The sequence below is a fragment of the Bubalus bubalis genome, chromosome 14 (assembly GCF_019923935.1).
Source record: "Bubalus bubalis isolate 160015118507 breed Murrah chromosome 14, NDDB_SH_1, whole genome shotgun sequence".
NCBI lineage: Eukaryota > Metazoa > Chordata > Mammalia > Artiodactyla > Bovidae > Bubalus > Bubalus bubalis.
Window position 1 is genome coordinate 50,334,091 of NC_059170.1, and position 20,625 is coordinate 50,354,715.

The 20,625-nt window shown below is 37.9% G+C and overlaps 1 protein-coding gene across 11 annotated transcripts in view; it reads right to left on the bottom strand.

Moving 5' to 3' along the window:
• The window catches only part of ARHGAP12 (Rho GTPase activating protein 12), a 146,889-nt gene that overhangs the window by 38,092 nt on the left and 88,172 nt on the right, over window positions 1–20,625 (bottom strand). For 7 of the 11 annotated variants that reach the window (XM_044928065.2, XM_044928066.2, XM_025264305.3 and 4 more), the window contains 4 exons: window positions 19,894–20,157; window positions 13,201–13,341; window positions 11,956–12,036; window positions 1,763–1,888 (listed from right to left, as the gene is read on the bottom strand). In XM_044928065.2, coding sequence (XP_044784000.1) covers window positions 1,763–1,888; window positions 11,956–12,036; window positions 13,201–13,341; window positions 19,894–20,157 — 612 coding nt within the window. The remainder of the gene's footprint in view (window positions 1–1,762; window positions 1,889–11,955; window positions 12,037–13,200; window positions 13,342–19,893; window positions 20,158–20,625) is intronic. The other 4 variants (XM_025264308.3, XM_044928067.2, XM_044928069.2 and 1 more) reach the window with 3 other exon arrangements.

A 20,625-nucleotide genomic window follows, 5' to 3' on the forward strand; every position in this document is an offset into this window, starting at 1 on the left:
AATATTTCTTTATAAAAAGAAATTACATTTAATGTCCAAATGTCAGTTTAGCCTCATTTAAGTATTTTTTCTGACAGCTTCAGAAGTTTTGCTTTTCCATTTCTTGACTTCTCAAAGAGTGCCTAATATTAAAACAGTGTGAGAAAAAGAGGAAAGATTTGATGACCCATAAACTAGAAAATAAGTAACTGAATAAAATGAGTGGTAACTACATACCCTCACCTACTTCCTTCAAGGTTGTCTGGCAACTGAATTAGGACCTATAGCACTGTAACAACATCTGCCACACAGTATTAGGTTTCTATGATTACTTCTCAAGTTATACAGAGTTTACCCCTTGTATTAGTCCACCAGGTTGTTCTGGTATAGTCCCTCTTTTATAATCTTAAATCTTAAAAACATATATACTAGAAGATAATAATAAGTAACAGAGTTTATCTGATGAAATAATTATCTATGATTCCCATTTATAAAGGTAGAGGGGAAAAAGCCATTTCTACAAAAATAAGTCTAGTCTCAAGAAAATCACGTTATCATATTCTGAAACAATTAGATGAAAAAGGATATGAAGTAAGAACTCCATATGTTATTCTAATAATATACTGAAAATGAATCTCAAGAAAGATTACAAAGAGGTAAGAAATTTTAAGTCTACATCAGCAAAAAAGCATCCTTTTTATTCTAGAGTCCACTGGATGATGCAATAAGAGTTGGTTCAACCATAGCTTGGGCGTTAGAGCATACATCACATACAGTACAGGAGTTTTTTGTATACAATGAAGTGTAATCTGGTTCTTATAGTTAAATGAATTTTTCTATTATTAATAAAATCTCTAGGACTCTTACCTATATAGGTTAACTTAAATTCTAATATATTTCCAAGCCTTCAATAGCACAGACTCCAGAATTTCATTCCTTTAATATGCCCTCTACACTCCACCACCTAATATCCTTACAAATAGAAATTAGAAGTACTTATTTGACTGACTGATAGAGACAATCTAAAAATGAATTTAGGACTGAAAGTATCCAAACACAGAGAAATATGCCTCAGGAGAGGGCCTCCTGCTGTCGCTGACGTGCCTGCAAATGCAGGAAGCCTGTTAACTATGCTGAAGGAGAATCTTGCTGGTAAAACAGAGTCCCCAGTGCCAAATTTTTCAATTTTAGGGTGTTACTGCCACTCTCACATCATCACCACCACTTTAACATCAGTATGTCTGATGTCTACAAATCTGTAGTAATTTCCTATTCTATCACTGGACTTGAGGTCACAAGGTAAAGATGTAACTCACAAGGAAGTTAAAAATTCTACCGCTTTTCCAATCTCATGTTTGCATCAAAATCCACTCCCTATTTCACAGAGAGAACAAGACTTCTCAGAAGCACTTTGAGCAGAGAGCTGTTAGGGAAACAGGAGGAGAAGCCTTTCAATCTTCCTGGGATGGGAAAGTTAATTAAATGTCTTTACCATTAAATCTCTTAGAAACTGAAGACAAACAATAATGATGTGTGACTTTAAAATGAGATTATGAAAAAAATCTATCACCCACCAGGCCCAAATGTATCAGGTATACATACATCATTATGCCATAGGTCAAAAACCAGAAAAAACTTCAAAACCAATCCCCACTCTGGGACAAACAGATATGGCATGCAATAAAACAGTCACCACCAAGGTATGAGACTCAACAAAGAAGAAAATAAAGCATAAAGAACTTGCCCTAGCTCTCAACAGATTTATTTTCTCAGAACGTCCTACCTTGTCATTGGCGTCCAGCACAATGGTGCTATGTCTCCACTTTGACAATACTATTGGTTCTTGCAGCCGCCTGTCCAGGCTCCGACTTTTAATAATTTCTCTTTGCTGCTGAGATGAAGCGTTGTACTAAAGAAAACAAATTACACCTCATAAATAATAGAAACAAAAGTGGAATCTAAACATGCTGGCTCCGAGTGACACGTGGCATCAGGCAAAGCTCACCATGTGACATTAAAAGGAGTTCACTCATCTCTGACCAGCACTTGGCACAAGTTCACACACTTGGGTGCTGGAGAGACCGAGTTCATGTTATTTTTGGCAAAACACTTAATATCCCCAAGTCTAAATTGCATTCACTGTAAAACAGATACAACAGAAGTAGAGGGTTAAATAGTATATAAAAAGTGCCAAATGTTGCCCTGATAGGGTCTCAATAAATATTAGTTATTATGATTTGTAAAATGAGGTCACCAGACTAATTAATTTTTTAAAGTTCCTTCTACTCTGAAAATCCACATGAACTCAGTTATTGGCTTATGTTTTTAAAATGATGCTTTCATACACAACAGTATGTTGCTGCTGCCGCTGCTGCTGCTAAGTCACTTCAGTCGTGTCCGACTCTGTGCGACCCCATAGACGGCAGCCCACCAGGCTCCCCCGTCCCTGGGATTCTCCAAGCAAGAATACTGGAGTGGGTTGCCATTTCCTTCTCCAATGCATGAAAGGGAAAAGTGAAAAGTGAAGTCACTCAGTCATGTCTAACTCTTAGCGACCTCATGGACTGCAGCCCACCAGGCTCCTCCATCCATGGGATTTTCCAGGCAAGAGTACTGGAGTGGGGTGCCATTGCCTTCTCCACACAACAGTATATTCACATTTTAAAGGGCTTTTTGTTTTTACTTTTACTTTCCATTTATAGGCCAAGCACACTACTATTTATTTCTCTGAAGTGGTAAAATGTAACCAAGTCAAACAGTAGTGACCATACTAGTGCCAGACACCAATCGTGAATATATCAGTTGTGTACAAAGGATAAGTGCTGTGCTTAGTCGCTCAGTTATGTCCCACACTTTGCGACCCCATGGACTGTAGTCCACCAGGCTCCTCTGTCCATGGGGATTCTCTGCTGCAGTGGGTCATCATGCCCTCCTCACAAAGGATAAGTAGTGACTGCCAAACAAAAATTACATATAAAATTAAGAACACATTATTAATAAGATTCTAAGTCTTGCAATGTTTGAAATGTCAAGTAGACCACCAGGCATAAACATTTGAGAAATGTGAGGTTTAAGAGTTATGCTGTTTCATACAGGCGGTTTTAATATATTATAAATAATAAATTATAATAAAATGACAAAAGAAAATTCATCTATTTTTAAGGGATACATTCTTCTCCTGAAACCAAAGTATTCCTAATACCTACTTCTCAAAAAACCCCAGTAAATCTTAAATTTTAATGACTCATTGTAATTTCAGTGAAATTATTTTATCTTATTATTAAATTTCAATAATACATAATTTATACTGTTTTTATTATTTTAAAAAACCTTCCAACATCTTTCTCCACAGTATGTCATTTCTTCCCTTTCCAAAATGAGTCCATGCAGGCCCTCCAAACTATTTCCCAAAGCTGTTACTTCATTTTTCACATCAGAATTTGCCAAAGCCAGGCAGTCATATGGGTATATGTTTTTCACTCACTGTTGCCTAACAAACAGCAATCTTAAAATCTGTCACACAAGTTCACAAAAGGATCATTTATAGAATGAACAAAGATGGAGATTAAAAGCTTCCCCCCCAAAAATTCTGTGAAATAAATTTCTTAAGTGCAGAAACCCAGTTATTAAGTAGAGTTGTATTATCACTTCAATACAATCATTGTTAGGAACAATTAAAATGTGCAGTTGTGTGTAGCTTGTGTATGAACGTTAATGGATATCTACCCTAGCTTTTGAACTTTATAATTACCACAACTGTTTAGAAATCCTTTTAGCAGGGCAACAAAAATCCTGTAAAATTAAACTGGGTAATAATCACCATTTTAAAGGTGTTGACAGTTTTACTAGGCAATCGTATGTTCATAAAAGCAAATAAAGCATAAATAAAATGTGATATAAAATCTAGTGTAGACAGAAGACAAAAATAAAGTGTCACGTAATTTTAGAAAAGAAAAATAAGACGACACCACAGTTAAAATACACACACAAACACATCTAGTTGAACAAGATGACTAAAACTTAACATTTAAAAAATCTTAAAAAACACCTCTTTTAAGAATTTTAATTGAATTTTTATTTGAATAATTTCAAACATACAAGAGAATAGCAACTATAGTAAAAACCCACCACTGAGCTCCAACGTAACTAAGACAGGTAACTTTCTGATTAATAGAGAAATAAAATATGAGGGTTCCCTGAGCATATTTTTTAGATTCCGTTCCTCTTCCCCTCCCCAGCAAGGGCTTCCCTGGTGGCTCAGAAAGCAAAGAATCTGCCTTGCAACACCGGACACCTTGGATCGATGCCGGGGTCTGGAAGATCCCCTGCAGAAGGAAATGGCAACCCACTCCAGTATGTTTGCCTGGAGAATTCCACGAATAGAGGAGCCTGACAGGCTACAGTCCATAAGGTGGCAAAGTATTGGACACGACTGAGCGACTAACACACACATTAACCCCTGCCTGGCAGTACCATATAACTCAGTCTTCACCATTCTCAGGAACTTTACACTTTAGTATATATATATGTATCTATAACTACATATTTGGAGAAGGCAATGGCACCCCACTCCAGTAATCTTGCCTGGAAAACCCCATAGACGGAGGAGCCTGGTGGGCTGTAATCTATGGGGTCGCTAAGAGTCTGACACGACTGAGCAACTTCACTTTCACTTTTCACTTTCATGCATTGGAGAAGGAAATGGTAACCCACTCCAGTGTTCTTGCCTGGAGAATCCCAGGGACGGGGGAGCCTGGTGGGCTGCCGTCTATGGGGTCACACAGAGTCAGACACGACTGAAGTGACTTTGCAGCAGCATAACTACATATTATTTGTGGGCTTTTAAATTTTATATAAATGGAATAATATCACACATATCAATCTTCCATTTGGTTTTTCACTCAATAATCTTTTTATTAAAAAACAACAACAAAAAAACTAAATCCATGTTGGTGAGCTTGCAGCTCAAACTCATTTATACTTCACTTCCTCATAACACTACCTTGTATGTGGATGATAGGGGTAGAGTAGGATAATCAAATAGCTCAGAAATACCATTTGAGGAGTGTAGATAGAGAGGAACTTTAGGGGGCTCTGGGAGACCACAATACGTTAATGATCACTGAATAAAGCAGGCTTGCTTAACCACAAAACCAAGCAGGCTTGCTTAGCAGCAAAACCCATGCAAACAAAGCATGAGACATGCCCCCAAACAATAAAACAATGGTGGCATGAGACCCACATCCTGCCTAGTGAACTAAGTTAATGATACCTAGGACACGCTCTCTGCCTGCATAAAGAAAACAGTAATTTATGGAAAGCTGACACTTCAAAGTGAAAGACCCTCATTGTACTGAGACCTGAAGTAATTTTTCCATAGCAGCATGACAGCCCTGGCTTGACCAGGCAGGGACAAAACTCCCCTGTCCCATCTGGAGGAAGAGCTGATGATGAAAGCAAGATGTCTACTCAAGAATGAGACAGATGGTCTTTTGCCCTTCCCCACTTTTCCTTTGATTATAAAACTGCAACTAGTAAGTTCTCAGCATTTGTCACTCTCACCCACCCACTTGTAAGCCCCACAAGTGGCCTACTCTAATACTCACATCTTATCCACTACTTTGCCTCTTGCTAAATTCTTTTTGTGCTGAGATACAAAGGACCAGAGCTCTCTGGAGCCCAGCGAAACGCCACCTAGCAGTTTCACAGACAGCACAATTTAACCTTCTGAACGTGGGGTACTGACAGCACTCCACCAGCAGAATATAATACTCTCCACTGCCTTACTTGGTACTGTTCAATTTATACGCATTTGCGTATAGAAAATAAATGTATATACTTATGTATAATGTTACTTCATTGCTTTCATTCTCCTGGTGACTTGGAAATTCTTTCCAAATACTTATTTCATGAATTTCCTTTCCTCCCTATGGCTTAGTCATGTTAGGTAGTTACAATAGGAAAAAGGAGTCCAGAATGGTGGTGGCTAAAAGACAAGGAAGAGAAAAGCCCACGAAAATAGAACAAAGGAAGGTCTGAGGACCAGAGTGAGGACCTCAGGTAGAACAAACAGCACTCCTGGCTAGCCCAAGTTGCATAGGGCAGGCCCAGGGGGAGGAAAAACACATAAAAAGAGGAGCCAGAGGGCCCGGGGTCTCTCTCCCGCACGCACTGTCTCTCTTTCTCTCTCTTTCCCCCTCCACTTCGAGGCTTTTGGGTCAGCATGCCCTCATGCCTAGAGGATGTATTTTCCTGTATTTTCTAAATAAAACTGAGCTGTAGCACAGAGCTGTAACACTGTCCAAGAACTGTGACACACCTAGGGCTTTAACGTCCGTCGCTTCAAATTTTTGTTGTGACGAGACAGAACCAAGGAAATTACACACTCCCCTGACAGTCATGTATTTTGCCTATTTTCAATTAGGTTCTCTCTCTCACTAGTGTGTACATAAAGAACCAGCAAGTTCTTTATACATTTTGGTTTCTAAGCCTTTGTAAGCTTTGCAAATTGAATGTAGCTTTTCTGAGCCCAAAGCTCATCTCTTCCCCTTTGTGTATGTATCTTTAATATTAAAAGGTGTTCCGCTGGACTGTAGGTAGTCACATCTGTCCATCTTTTCCTTTATAGTTTTTCCTTACACAGTCTTATTGAAGAAATGCTTCCTACTCTGAAGTCAAAGACATTCTCTGATCCAGCATTCTGTAGGCTTTAAAGTTTTGCTTATTACATTTACAACTGTCATCTACCTGGAATTAATCATTAGGTGAGAAGTCAAGATCTATGTTTATTTCATTCCCTGCCCCGCCACCCCGGGAATAACCAATAATCTTCAAAATATTTATTGTACAGTCCATGCTTTACCCAGGGATTTGTGATGCTACATCTGAGGTTCCTATTCTGTTCTGCTGGTCTATTTCTCTGCACATGTGCCCACAACTTAATCACTAAAGCAGGGACCCCACCCCTCTCCTATTCTTGAGTAGACATTCTCCCTACTCAGGAATATTTTGGTTCTTCATAGACTTTTGCTTGTAAGTAAAATTTAGCATCAATTCACAAAAACAAAAAAGGTGGAGACAGGAATAGTAAATGGAAATGCAGTGAAATTTACAGATCAATGGGGACACTGTTACAATGTTAAGCATCCCAACCCAAGATCATAATGGTGTATTGCATCATTTCAGGTCATCTTTTATGTCCCTCAATTCTGCTCTGAAATTTTCTTAAGATCTTACAAACTTTCTATAGGTATAATCTTAGGATTCTTCTTGGCGTTGTTGCTGCTGCTAATATAAAAAAGAACTTTATTCCTATCATATTTTCAAATTAACTTTTTACTAGAGAATTGGGTAGTTTTTAGGTTGATTTTATGTCCAGCAAAATTGCTGAACTAGTAACAGTTCTAAGTTTGCCAAATCTCCTGATTTTCTAACAATAAAAGGAACAATTGCGTCTCTTAATTCTTCTTTGTTTTTTTTAATTGTCGAATAGAAGCACTGACAGGAAAGTTATAGTCTAAGACCTAACTCTAATGGCAAAGCTTCTGCAATGGCACCATGAAGTATGAGATTTACTGTAAACTATATGATAAGTAATCTTCAGCATGATGTAATATATCCTTACATTTGAAGTGATCTTTTTGTAGAAACATATAATTGGGTCATGGTTTTTATCATTTCCAAAAATATTCAATAGCTCTGTTTAAACCATTTACATTTAATGTAATTTATTTATATGTTAGGATTTAAGTCTGTTGCTTTGTTTTACATTCTGTTTATCATGCCTGTTTCTCCTTTCCTGTCTTCCTATGGACTATCCTGAGCTTTTACTAATGTAGTTTAATCTATAGCTCTTTAAGTCTATTTTGCGTTACAGTTTTTTAGTGCTTACTCTAGGTATTACAAATTATGTATTTAATTCCTCCCAGTCTACCAATATCAGAATTTTACTATTTCAAGTGAAATGTAGAAACCTTACCTACAATTATGTCACACTACTCTCCCCTCTTCACAATACAGTTGTCCTAGATAACATCTCCACCTTAGAAATGTTCTAATTTTTTTAAAGGTCAAATATAATTTTTTTGATTTCCTCTTTGATTTCCTAAGTGATCAACTGGTTGTCTAGTAGCATATAGTTTAATCTCCATGTGTTTGTGTTTTTTACAGTTTTTTTCCTTGCAGTTAGATTCCTAATCTCAAAGCAGTGTGACTGGAAAAGATGCCTGACATGATTTCAATTTTCTTGAATTTACTGAGGCACACTTTGTGGCCCAGCATGTGATCAATCCTGGAGAATGCTCTACGTGCACTTGAGAATGTGTACTCTGCTGCTTTTGGATGGAATGCTCTATAAATATCAATTAAGTCCATCCAGCCTTGGGTGTCATTTAAAGCCTATGTTTTCTTATTCGTTTTCTGTCTGGATGATCTGTCCATTGATCAAAGTGGGGTGTTAAAATCCCCCACTACTGTTATGTTACTGTTGATTTCTCCTTTTATGGCTATTCGCATTTGCCTTATATATTGAAATATTCCTATGTTGTGTATGTATATATTTACAATTGTTATATCTTTTTCTTGGACTGATCCTTTGATCTTTATGCAGTGTCCATTGTCTCTTATAACTGTCTTTATTTTAAAGCCTATTTTGTCTGATATGAATATTGCTATTGCAGCTTTCTTTTGATTTCTATTTGCATAGAATATCTTCTTCAGTTCAGTTCAGTCGCTCAGTTGTGTCCGACTCTTTGCGACCCCATGAATCGCAGCACGCCAGGCCTCCCTGTCCATCACAAACTCCTGGAGTTCACTCAGACTCTCGTCCATCAAGTCAGGGATGCCATCCAGCCATCTCATCCTCTGTCATCCCCTTCTCCTCCTGCCCCCAATCCCTCCCAGCATCAGAGTCTTTTCCAATGAGTCAACTCTTCGCGTGAAGTGGCCACAGTACTGGAGTTTCAGCTTTAGCATCATTCCTTCCAAAGAAATCCCAGGGCTGATGTCCTTCAGAATGGACTGGTTGGATCTCCTTACAGTCCAAGGGACTCTCAAGAGTCTTCTCCAACACCACAGTTCAAAAGCACCAATTCTTCGGCGCTCAGCCTTCTTCACAGTCCAACTCTCACATCCATACATGACCACAGGAAAAACCATTGCCTTGACTAGACGGACCTTTGTTGGCAAAGTAATGTCTCTGCTTTTGAATATGCTATCTAAGTTGGTCATAACCCTCCTTCCAAGGAGTAAGCGTCTTTTAATTTCATGGCTGCAGTCACCATCTGCAGTGATTTTGGAGCCCCCCAAAATAAAGTCTGACACTGTTTCCACTGTCTCCCCATCTATTTCCCATGAAGTGATGGGATTGGATGCCATCATCTTCGTTTTCTGAATGTTGAGTTTTAAGCCAACTTTTTCACTCTCCACTTTCACTTTCATCAAGAGGTTTTTTAGCTCCTCTTCACTTTCTGCCATAAGGGTGGTGTCATCTGCATATCTGAGGTTATTGATATTTCTCCTGGCAATCTTGATTCCAGCTTGTGCTTCTTCCAGTCCAGCGTTTCTCATGATGTACTCTGCATAGAAGTTAAATAAGCAGGGTGACAATATACAGCCTTGACGAACTCCTTTTCCTATCTGGAACCAGTCTGTTGTTCCATGTCCAGTTCTAACTGTTGCTTCCTGACCTGCATACAGATTTCTTAAGAGGCAGGTCAGGTGGTCTGGTATTCCCATCTCTTTCAGAATTGTCCACAGTTTATTGTGATCCACACAGTCAAAGGCTTTGGCGTAGTCAATAAAGCAGAAACAGATGTTTTTCTGGAACTCTCTTGCTTTTTTCCATGATCCAGCGGATGTTGGCAATTTGATCTCTGGTTCCTCTGCCTTTTCTAAAACCAGCTTGAACATCAGGAAGTTCACAGTTCATGTAATATCTTCTTATATCCCTTTAAAACGCAAGACAAATGTGTCTTCAGATATTCAGCCTTCCCATTATACTCTGTTCATTTTTAACGTCCCAAGTTTTCTTCATTTATCATTTCTCTTCCGTTTTAAGGATTTCTGATAGCAATTCTTTGAGAACAAGACTGTTGGTAATAAATCTCTGGGTTTACTTTAATCTGAAAACGTCTTTATTTTACTTTCATGCCTGAAGGATATTTTTGCTGGATATACAATCATGAGTTTTTTTCTTTCCACATTTGTAAAATGTTGCACCACTTCCTTCTGGCTCCATGGGTTCTAATAAGACATCCTCTGTTATTCAAATCATTATTACCCCCACAAAGTACTGTGTTGTTTCAATGAATTGCTTTCACAATATTTCTTGGAGCGGGGAGAAGATGAAGTCTTTAGTTTTCAGAAATTTGATTACAGTGTGTCTGGATGTGGATTTCTTCGAGTCCATACTGTTTGGTATTTACTCAGCTTCATGAATCTAGTGGTTTGTCTTTTATCAAATCTGAGATGTTTTCAAACGTTTCTGAAAATATTTTTCAGCCTCACACTCTTTCTTCACTCCTTCTGGAATTCTCATGAAATGAATGTTAGGTCTTCTGTATGGTCCCACAGATGTCTGAGACGCTGTTCATTTTCCTAAAATGTATTTATTTACTCTACCTAGGACCATACATTCCTCTCACAGCAGAGGCAGAGGTGGAAAAGCAAGCCCTGGTGTACTAGCCCTTTTCAATACCATGTTTATGACACATTTGCTCACATCCCATCAGTGGAAGCAAGTCACATGTCTAGACTATATTCAGTCATGGTAATAGCAGGACAATATGCCCCCATCCACAGCAAGAGGTCACTACAAAGGTAATCAGCAAAAAGCACTGATATGGGAGTGGGTGAGGAATGGATCAAGTGATGCAAATTGCCACCACAGGTAATTTTGCTTTATACCTTTTGATGGCTATTGTCTCCCTCTACTGAAGTTTCACAGATTCAGTAAAATTTGTCAATAGGTGTATTTATTTTTCTGTGTTCTGGTCAGTATTGAAGGCTCCAGTTGAAGACTGATGCCTTCCTTTAGTTTCAGAAAATTCCAAGAAATTATATTTCCAAAATACTATTTCTCTACCACTTCTTCCATTTTCTTCTTCAAGAATTCCTCATTTGTGCATACAGGAAACTTTCCACCCACCTTCCATCTCCTTTAACCATATTTTAATATTTGTTATCTTCCTGTCCCTCTGACTATAGTTTATTCTATCCATTGCACTATATTTTTTAATGATTTTTCTCTATATCCATGTATCTCTAAACTACTAATATTTTTCTTTAAATTGACTTACTTTGGGAAAAAGAAAAATTTATTTAGAAACTAATGTCTATCTGATAATTGACACTACAGATACATCTGCTACTCATAGGTGTTTTCTAAAAGGTTAAAATAAGGTACCAATTAAAATGTAAATGGTTGCTCAGATATCATTAATATTTATATCTTAATACTAACAGTGGTAAGTACACAACCATTTTGAAACCTACTGCTTTAGATAAACTCAGAACTGGAGCATTTATCTTTAGAGAGCCAGTGAGACCCTGGAAGGTCTCATTACTACATGCTGCTAATGATTGACTCAACTATAATACACATCTACATACAAGAATAAACTTGAATACTGAGTTGCTTTTCTTTTAAATAAGTTTAACACCAACTTCATGCAGAAAACTCAACAAATTTAAGAGAACTCTTTGCGTTACTGCCACTTAAAGGGGATCTTGGATCCAGGAACAATGAAAACTGAGTCAAAAAACTTTTAAATAGGGATTATCAGTATTATATAGCTATAAGATAAACGTATGTCACAGAATAATTAAAGCAACAGATTCTCAATGAATTATGGAAAAACTAATCTTGCTGCTTTTTAAGAGCTGAATAAAAATTTTAAAATAAACCTGTTGTAACCATTCTCAGGTATTACTTCATCCGCTATTTTTACACAGAAACTCAGAGTTAAGGTTTATTACCTTTGGCAACTCCCATTCTGACCGAGATCCATCTGCACTGTAGTAATATTGTCTACCTTGATCGTCAACATGCTTGAGCCACTATAAAAACAAAACAGGTGTTCTATTTTAAACGCAAATAAAGTTGAGCTTAAGCTTATAAAATCATAGGTATTAGATGATATTCTTATGAATTTTATTCCATTTGCTCAAAAACATTCCAAAAGAAATATAACAAACTTATACTAACAGACTTGCATTTTAAGTTCAATAAAAATAAGTAACTAAATATTAAATGCAAATTTATTTTCTCTCTTTCATCCAGTGTCAAGCTAGTGATCCAAGCACCACTTAACAACACAACAAGAAATGGATAACATAAAGATACAAAGATACATATATGGACAACATATGTATGTATGTATGTGGACACAAGGACACACAACCCTGAAATCAGGGTTGAGAAATTAACAAAAGGGAATTTTCCTTCAATCTTTAAGGATGAAACTACTAAACGATTTAATCCAAACTTCATACAAACCCTTAGGAATTACCTGCTGTAGCCAACACAGCTTATTCATACAATTTAAGTAACACCGACAACAAAACTTCATATAATACCAGAAATATGAAGGAGTAAAGACTAAAACATATGATCTTGATTGTGAAATAAATGAAAATTATTGTTTTCATGTGTTCTAGTGTTAAATAATTAAAGAAACAATGTGGAGTGAAAAAACCTATCTCCATTTATTCACAAGGCTTTTATTTTTTAAACTAGCACAACCAACCATTACCTTCTCTGATAATAAACACAAAATTACAACAAGTATTCTCACACTAATTAATCATAAAGCACTAGATTCATGGTTTTTGTTTTACATAACTTGATTATAAAATAAAAAGCAATGAAGTGAGGGGGATTATTATGACATGTTGAGAAAACTATTCCCAAAAAACTATTTGCCAAGAAAAACACAGAAATATGTTTATTGAAGAGGCATAAACAGAATGACACTCAACGGGTCTAACTCTTAAAAAGATTCTGTCTTAAACAGGTTGACACCACAAAAATTATGATAACTGGAAGCAGTTTAAAACCATGAATCAGTAGTTACACTGAGTTTTCAGACTATCAGCCGACAGGACTACAGAATTACAAGAAAATATTTTCATGAGTTTTTAAAATACTACTAGAGCTTCAGTACACAACAATTTTATGAGAGGAATCTGCCAAGAAAACTAGATGAGAAAAAAAGAATGTACCTTTTCATTAGTATAGTCACTGGTATATAAGGTATGCCCACGTTCATCCACCTCTTCTGACCAACCCCTTGGAGGAGAACCACACTGACTATCTGACTGGCTGTGACAAATGCTGTGGTAGTTTTCTTCTGATGAAAAAAGCTACAAATAGTCAGAAACATAAGGATTGTTCTTCTTTGAATATATATATACAGCAGTTGAAAATCTAAGCAATTGACTTTATTTGGCTATACATACTAAAAGATCTTGAATATATTCAAGTAGTTAATTTTCAAAACAAATTGTTTAGTCTTTTTAATGGTACACTGTAAGTGGTGCGGGGGAAATTAATAAGTTATTATGTTGCATTAATGCAAGCCTACAAATATTCACTATAATGAAACTGAAAACAATGTTTTCAGACTGAGATAAAAATGCTACCTTCTACGTTGTGCTACCTTCAACTGAAATCAGGTTAAAAAATGATGGGGATAGAGCAAATGTATGTACACACATTTATGTGTAAGCAAAGTAGGAGGTAAGGGCTCTTCATTAGACTGAGATACTTGAAAATTTCACCTATTAATTGCAAGTTCCTAGCCAAACACCCAGCAGAAAGTGCTTAATAAATATATCTTGAGCTAATTTTTTTAAAGTGTGTGGGATGGGAGAGGGGAGGAAAAGACACTAGCTCTGTAACACTGTATTTTATTTTCTAATTGATCATAAAGTTTTTCTGACTCACTCAACACAAATGCTTGTTAAAAACTATTCAAAACTATACTTTAAAAGAAAGAAAAAAAAAATTGAATGAATTCAAACATAACACCGAAAAATTAAGAAATTCAGTGTAATATTTACTGGGCTAATTCTGCAAATGACCCTTCCAGGGTCACATTCAGGTAAAACAGTTTCTACAATTACATCTACTCAATAGATCAAATTTTCTACCATCGTATTTGGTCTGAAACACTCAGATGTGTAGAGTCTCAATGTTGTACAAGTAACAAACATCCTAATGTCAGTAACATGTTCATAAAAACTGACAAAGACAACTTTATAGAAGTCTTGAATGGAGTGAGCTGTACATGTTCTGTAATAGCAGTGGTTTAAAAAAATGGAAAACCTAACTGAATCCTGAAAAATCAGGATTATTTTAATCCAATTGAGACCACTTAAAACATAAGCTAATATCAGAGAGGTACAATAAGAATCTTTTAGAAACAGAATAAAAGGCAATCTGTATGGAGAATATTATTCAGCCATTAAAAAAAAAAAAGAAATTTAGTTATTTGTGACAACACGGATAGATTTTGAGGCCAGTATGTTAAATGAAATAACTTGCAGAAGAAAGACAAATACCCAGCGATCTCACTCACATGTGGAATGTGAAAACAAACCAAACAAGCAAGCTCATAGGCACAGAGAACAGACTGGTGGTTGACAGAGACATGGGCAATGGGTGAAGAGGGTCAGAAGGTACAGACTCCTAGTGACAAAACAAATTAAGTCCTGAGGATGGAATCTACAGCATGGTTACAGAGTTAATAATACAACACTGCACGTTTGAAATTTGCTAAAAGAGTAGATCTTAAAAGTTCTCATTCCCAGAAAAAAAAATTCTGTAACTATGTATGGTGACAGATATTAACTAGGTTTATTGTGATCATTTTGGCAATATATACAAATGTCACATCATATTACATCACAATTTTTTCCAAAACCATCAAGGAGCAAGAGGTTAAGAAATACTCAGGAACAAAACTAACTGGAAGCATGAATCCAGATCGGTAAGGAGAATAAAAAGGCAGCATTCTCTGAGAAGGCATTTGCCAAACCTTGAGCTAAAACATTAGTTTTCAAGACCATGCAGACGTGCTGGGGAACAGGACTTGGGACAATGTTAAGGCAGGGAGTCCCACAATAAAGACAGGGGACCCCAAAGAATTATACCTGCAGATTATAGGGTAAACCAGAAACAAATCTTGTCCCTCTACTGCACACTAGGAAAATCACAGGAATAACTGGGGGAAATCAGGGGAGAACCCAACAAGCTAGTCTTTATGCATTCAAATTACTACTACCTAGGTGGCCTAGGGAAACTAAAACTGAAAATTTAGTTTCAAATGTTCATAGGATACTAGTTTCCCCAGGCACCTGAAAGAAACACAAGGATAGCCTCTCTGAAGGAAACTTTCAAAGTTAGCATTTAAGATTTGTTATCTATGATTTCCAACAACTATCATCTCACATTAAAACATACACACACGATACGAAACAAACAGCATGAGCAAGAGTCAGCAGAAAAACAACATATTCAGACTCTTAAAGACTTTATATACTGAAATAATCAAAAATAAAGTAGAAAATAAGATCCAAGAAAAATATGACAAATAAATGCAATATACGATCATTCACTGGATCCTTTACTGCAGGAATAAAAAACATAAAGGATATTAACTAACCAGTGAGAAACACTGAATATTAACTTTGTATTAAATAATATTCAGATATTAAATTTCTTGGATGTGATAAATGCATTTTTCAATATGTTTTCAATTTATTTTACTGGAAAAAGTCCTTATACTTAGAGAATAAAACATTACATTGTCTGGACAAATGATTCAGAATAAAATAATTAGTGGAGATAGAAGGGTGAAAGGAGGTAGAAAGAAATGTGTGCAACTTTTGAAGTCCACGCGCCCTAGAGTCCCAGCTCCGCAGAGAAGCCACCGCAGTGAGACGCCTGCACACCGCAACTAGAGAGTAGCCCCTGCTCACCGCAACTAGAGAGAGCCCGCGTGAAGCAACGAAGACCCAGGCCAGTAAAGAAGAAAGAAAAGAAACCAGGCAAATGTGGTGAAATGGTAACAACTTGTACATCCAGATGAAGGGTGCGTGCATACAGGGGCTCAATGTGCTATTCTTTCCACTTTTCTGTATGTTTCACAATTTTCAAACTAGTAACATGGGTAGCTCCCCCAAACAAATTAAAAATAACACATCTTTTAAGTTCAAGGGTTGGTTTAATATCAAATAAACACACATGATGAAGAGAGAAACAGCAAACAGGAGCCTAACTTGAAAATGACTGAAGACAAAGCACGGAGAGGGACAGCAATAAAATGTTAAGTATAACAGAAATCAAGAAACATGACTAACAGAGTAAGCAGATTAAACATTTATCTAATCAAAGTCCCAAAATGAGAGGAAAGAGAAAATGAGACAGGAGCTGTATATAGATAATGCATATAGATATATAGGAATTTTCCAGAGCTAATCAAAGGTAGAAACTCCTCAAATTTGGGATTCCCAAAAAGCCTGGTCAGGAAATAAAAAAAGATAACTTCACCTAATCACATCACAGTGAAATTACAGGCTCAAGGTCCTCAAAGCCTCCTGCAAGAAGAGACCTACAGACTGAATTGTGCATATTAATAACAGAAGCCTGAAAACATGAGAGTAAGTCTCAAGGAACTGGGAAAAAACAAAAAGCAAACAATCACCTTAGAAATGTGTACCAGTAAAGACAGTCTTGAAAAATAAAGAAAAATAAATTTCCAGGCAAATGAAAACCAAGACTCTTTCACTAATGGAGGCTCACCAAGGAAATTTAAAGGTATGGATATGTACTTAAGGCAGTAAAAAAATTATTCAAGATAATGTAATCTGCCTAAGAAATCTGAAAAAGAAAGTGGTAAGTATGAGGATTAATTTTAAGCTCTCCATGTACAACAGTGGGGCTTCCCTGGTGGCTCAGTGGTAAAGAACCCACCTGCCAAGCAGGAGGCATGGGTTCAATCCCTGGGCTGGGAAGATCCCCTGAAGAAGGAAATGGCAACCCACTCCAGTATTCTTGCCGAGAGGAGAGGAGCTTAGTGGGCTACTGTCCATGGGATCACCAAAGAGCTGGACATGAATTAGTCACTAAACAACAAATGTACAACAGTCATGGGGGGCAAAGGGGACTAGAAAATGGAAATAAACAACAGCAAAGAGCCCCACAGCACTTAAAGAGTTCTCGGAGGGTTTCAAGGAGCAAGAGGATGCTGATTAATTGTAGATGTTGACACATACGCTGGTTACAGCTTCTAAGGTAGCATTTCTTAGCAGCAGCAGCACGGACAGTCAGGGCCAGATTATTTCTCGTGGTGGGAGCTGTCGTGTGAATCACAGGATGCATGATAGTTTCTCTGGCCTCTACCCATGAGACGCTGGTAACCCTTCCTGAGCTGTAACAACTCAGAACATCCCCAGACACTGCCTAATGTTCCCTGCAGACAAAACTGCCCTAGGTGAGAACCACTGTTCTAGGGCAACCACTAAAATAACAAGCTTCTGAGTTAGAATGAAAGAGAGGCTTTTCCCACTTGAACCCCAATAAGATAACAGTACTGAAAGAAGCTCAAGAAGATCTGAACCCCCAATAACAGGGAGAACACAGAAAGACACAAGAGCCACAGAACTCTGGAGGCTGAGAAGCAGATGAACAAAAACCTAAATTATCCACAAAGCAAGCAGAATCTAAACGGGTGGGGGATGGGGTGGCACTGAGGAGGAAAGATGAAATCCAACAAGTTTACACAGCAATGTCTTCAAATGGCTCGGGTTCCTCCTGGAACCGAGGTACTAAACTGAGGACTGAGATAGCTAGGATCCCCTTTTCATGCCAGGCCACCAGTGTGCACCCTCCATTCCCGCAGAAGCAGCACAGGGACTGATTCCCTCTCAAGAGGAATTCTGAGCTGGGAAACAACAGGCACAACTGGAACACGGGTACCAAACAGAAAGAGGGGAGACTAATGGGCTGTGTATGAAATAAATGCTGCTACCAACACCCTGGGCAGCTCTTACTGGCCAGTGTTCCGACTTCTGCAGACTGGTCAGTCTGAAATGGAAGACCTCACGGTTCCAACACTGGAGACATCCAACATGCAGCTGACCAAGATCACCATAAAGTCAAGTTCAAAATGCCTTGCAATTGTGAGAAAAAATGATATCCAACCTAGAATTCTGCACTCAGGCAAACTCTCAATTAAATGTGAGAGTACAGTGTCAACATTTTCACACACATGGTCTCAGTTTTACCTCCATACGCAGCCTTTCTCAAGAAGTTACTGGAAGGTGTGCCCTGGCCACTCTGGAAACACCTATTTTTATACAATATGTGCAGAGAATAGAGGTGTGAGCTCAGACTGCGATTTACAGATCACTCCCATCTAGTCTCTGAAGCTAACAGAAACCTAAGAAAGGCTATTTTTCAAGTTTCCGTGCATACTTTAAATCCCTTTATTCTATAATTTAGCCATTTCCCTAATTCTTCCAAATGATAAGACTTGACTTTATTATGACATGTAGGACAACTTACTTTCAAATCTTTCTAGACACACAAATTCAAATCACTTCCCTAACACTTCTCTTATTATAGTAACGCATGAACAATTTCTCACTAACCCTCCACCTCATTCCTCAACTCTGAAAGTATTAATACAAGCTACCACCAAAGCACAGCTATAAATAACCAACTGAAAAATAGGACAAGAGGAGGGGTTATTAACTATACAAAGCTCTTAGACTCTGCTAAACACAGGATGTGCTGCCTGATTTCTCCAGCTCCTACCTAGCTGGAGTTCTGTTTCTGCTGTACAAGTCAGCTGCTCTAAGAGCAGGTGTCCTGTGCGTGTGCAGGCACTGCCGTCTACCACACAGCGGGATGTAACTCCATGCCATCCATCCTACCCAGGCTTCTCTGCACATCTGCACAGTCCCAGGGAATCTGTGGCCAATTCATTGCACTGCCCTCCAGGGGGATCGGGGGGTAAAGGGGTGTGTGTGTGTGGATGGGGGGGTGGGGGTGTGTATGTGTGTGGATGGGTGGGTAGAGGCGGGGGTGTGTGTGTGTGTGTGTGTGTCGCACCGCCCTCCAGGGGTGTGTGTGTGTGTTCCACTGAGTATGTGTGTCTGTGTGTATGTCTGTGTGTGTGTCTATGAAACCAAGGTTGGGGAAATGGTAATGGACACCTGTCAGAGAAAATGATGATTTTAGGGACTTCCCTGGTAGTTCAGTGGTTAAGATCCACACTTCCACTGCAGGTGCACAGAATCGATCCCTGGTAGGGGAACTAAGATCCCACAAGCTACATGGCATGGCCAAAAAAAACAGAAAACAACCAGCCAATCAAGAAATAATATTTTTAGAGTGAACTATCAGACTTAGAGTATGTTCAGCCTGTAGCAAAGGACTTCTATTATACTTATTTCCCCTACACAGACATAAAAAGTGATCTTGTACCTCTAACAAAAACTGAGAAGTATCTTGCCAGTCCCATCAAATCATAAAGAAAAGCATCAAATAACTGGGTTTTTGTTTGGCTAAATCACATCACATATTTTCTTCCCTTCTTTTTCTAAAAAAAAATCTAACTGCTTTGGCAATGACAATGACTGGATTAGTATCTTCTAGCATGTGAGGGAAACCAAGGGCAATAGGCAACATTAACCCAGTTAACTCTAGACAAGTAAGCATGCCACAGGGCTAGCTGCTGTCTACTATCTACACACTAGGAAGCAACAAGCAGTAATATGATAAAACTTGGAAAGAAGATTTAGTATCTTAGAGATTTCAAAGGTTAGAAGCAAACCTATTTACTTCTCTGAGGAACAAAAAGAGAAAAAGCTCCGTAACTCACTGGTTGACCCCCTAGCTCCTCATACCTCTTGATCCCCTGGACTCTGGGAATCTCCTTTGCTTGTGTTCGTATCTCGAGTCCAACGAGGGGGTTTCCAAGTTCTTTCCTGTGTACCTCTGTTATAGTAATAACAACGCCCTGAACTATCTTTATGAGTTTCCCATTCTCCATTAATCTGAATTGCTGGGCTTCCGGGGAGCGGGGGAAGAGCCGACTGGGATATCTTCAGTTCCTGCAGGTTAGCGTAGACGGGAGAATCAGGTCGCCCTTGATTTGGAGGTGTCGTTGCCTATGAAAGATTTGAAATATCCATGTTTACACATGTATAATGCTTATAAATAAAAATTAAATAAAACATGAGATTTATAAACATAAATACAAATTCATTTTAAAACATATATGGAGATGTGTATATATATTAAAGGAAATGAGAATTTAAGTTTTAATGTTCATAGTTTGAAAAAATAAGAATTTAACAGTTTTAATATTCATAGTTTGAAAAACAAACATAAAAGCTTTCAGAAGAACCCAGAGTGTACTTAATCACTTCCCCTCACCCTGACAGCACACTCAACTAGCAGTCGGGAGCGGTGGGCTCCAGTTTAAGATCTGGACTGACAAGCTGCAAAACCACAGACTAGATCACTTCATCTCTATGAAACAGAACTGTTTAATCTCTGTAAGTGAGGAAATTGGATTAAACCACTTAGGTCTCCACTGGCTCTAAAACTCCACGAATTTAAAGCAATTTTTAAAA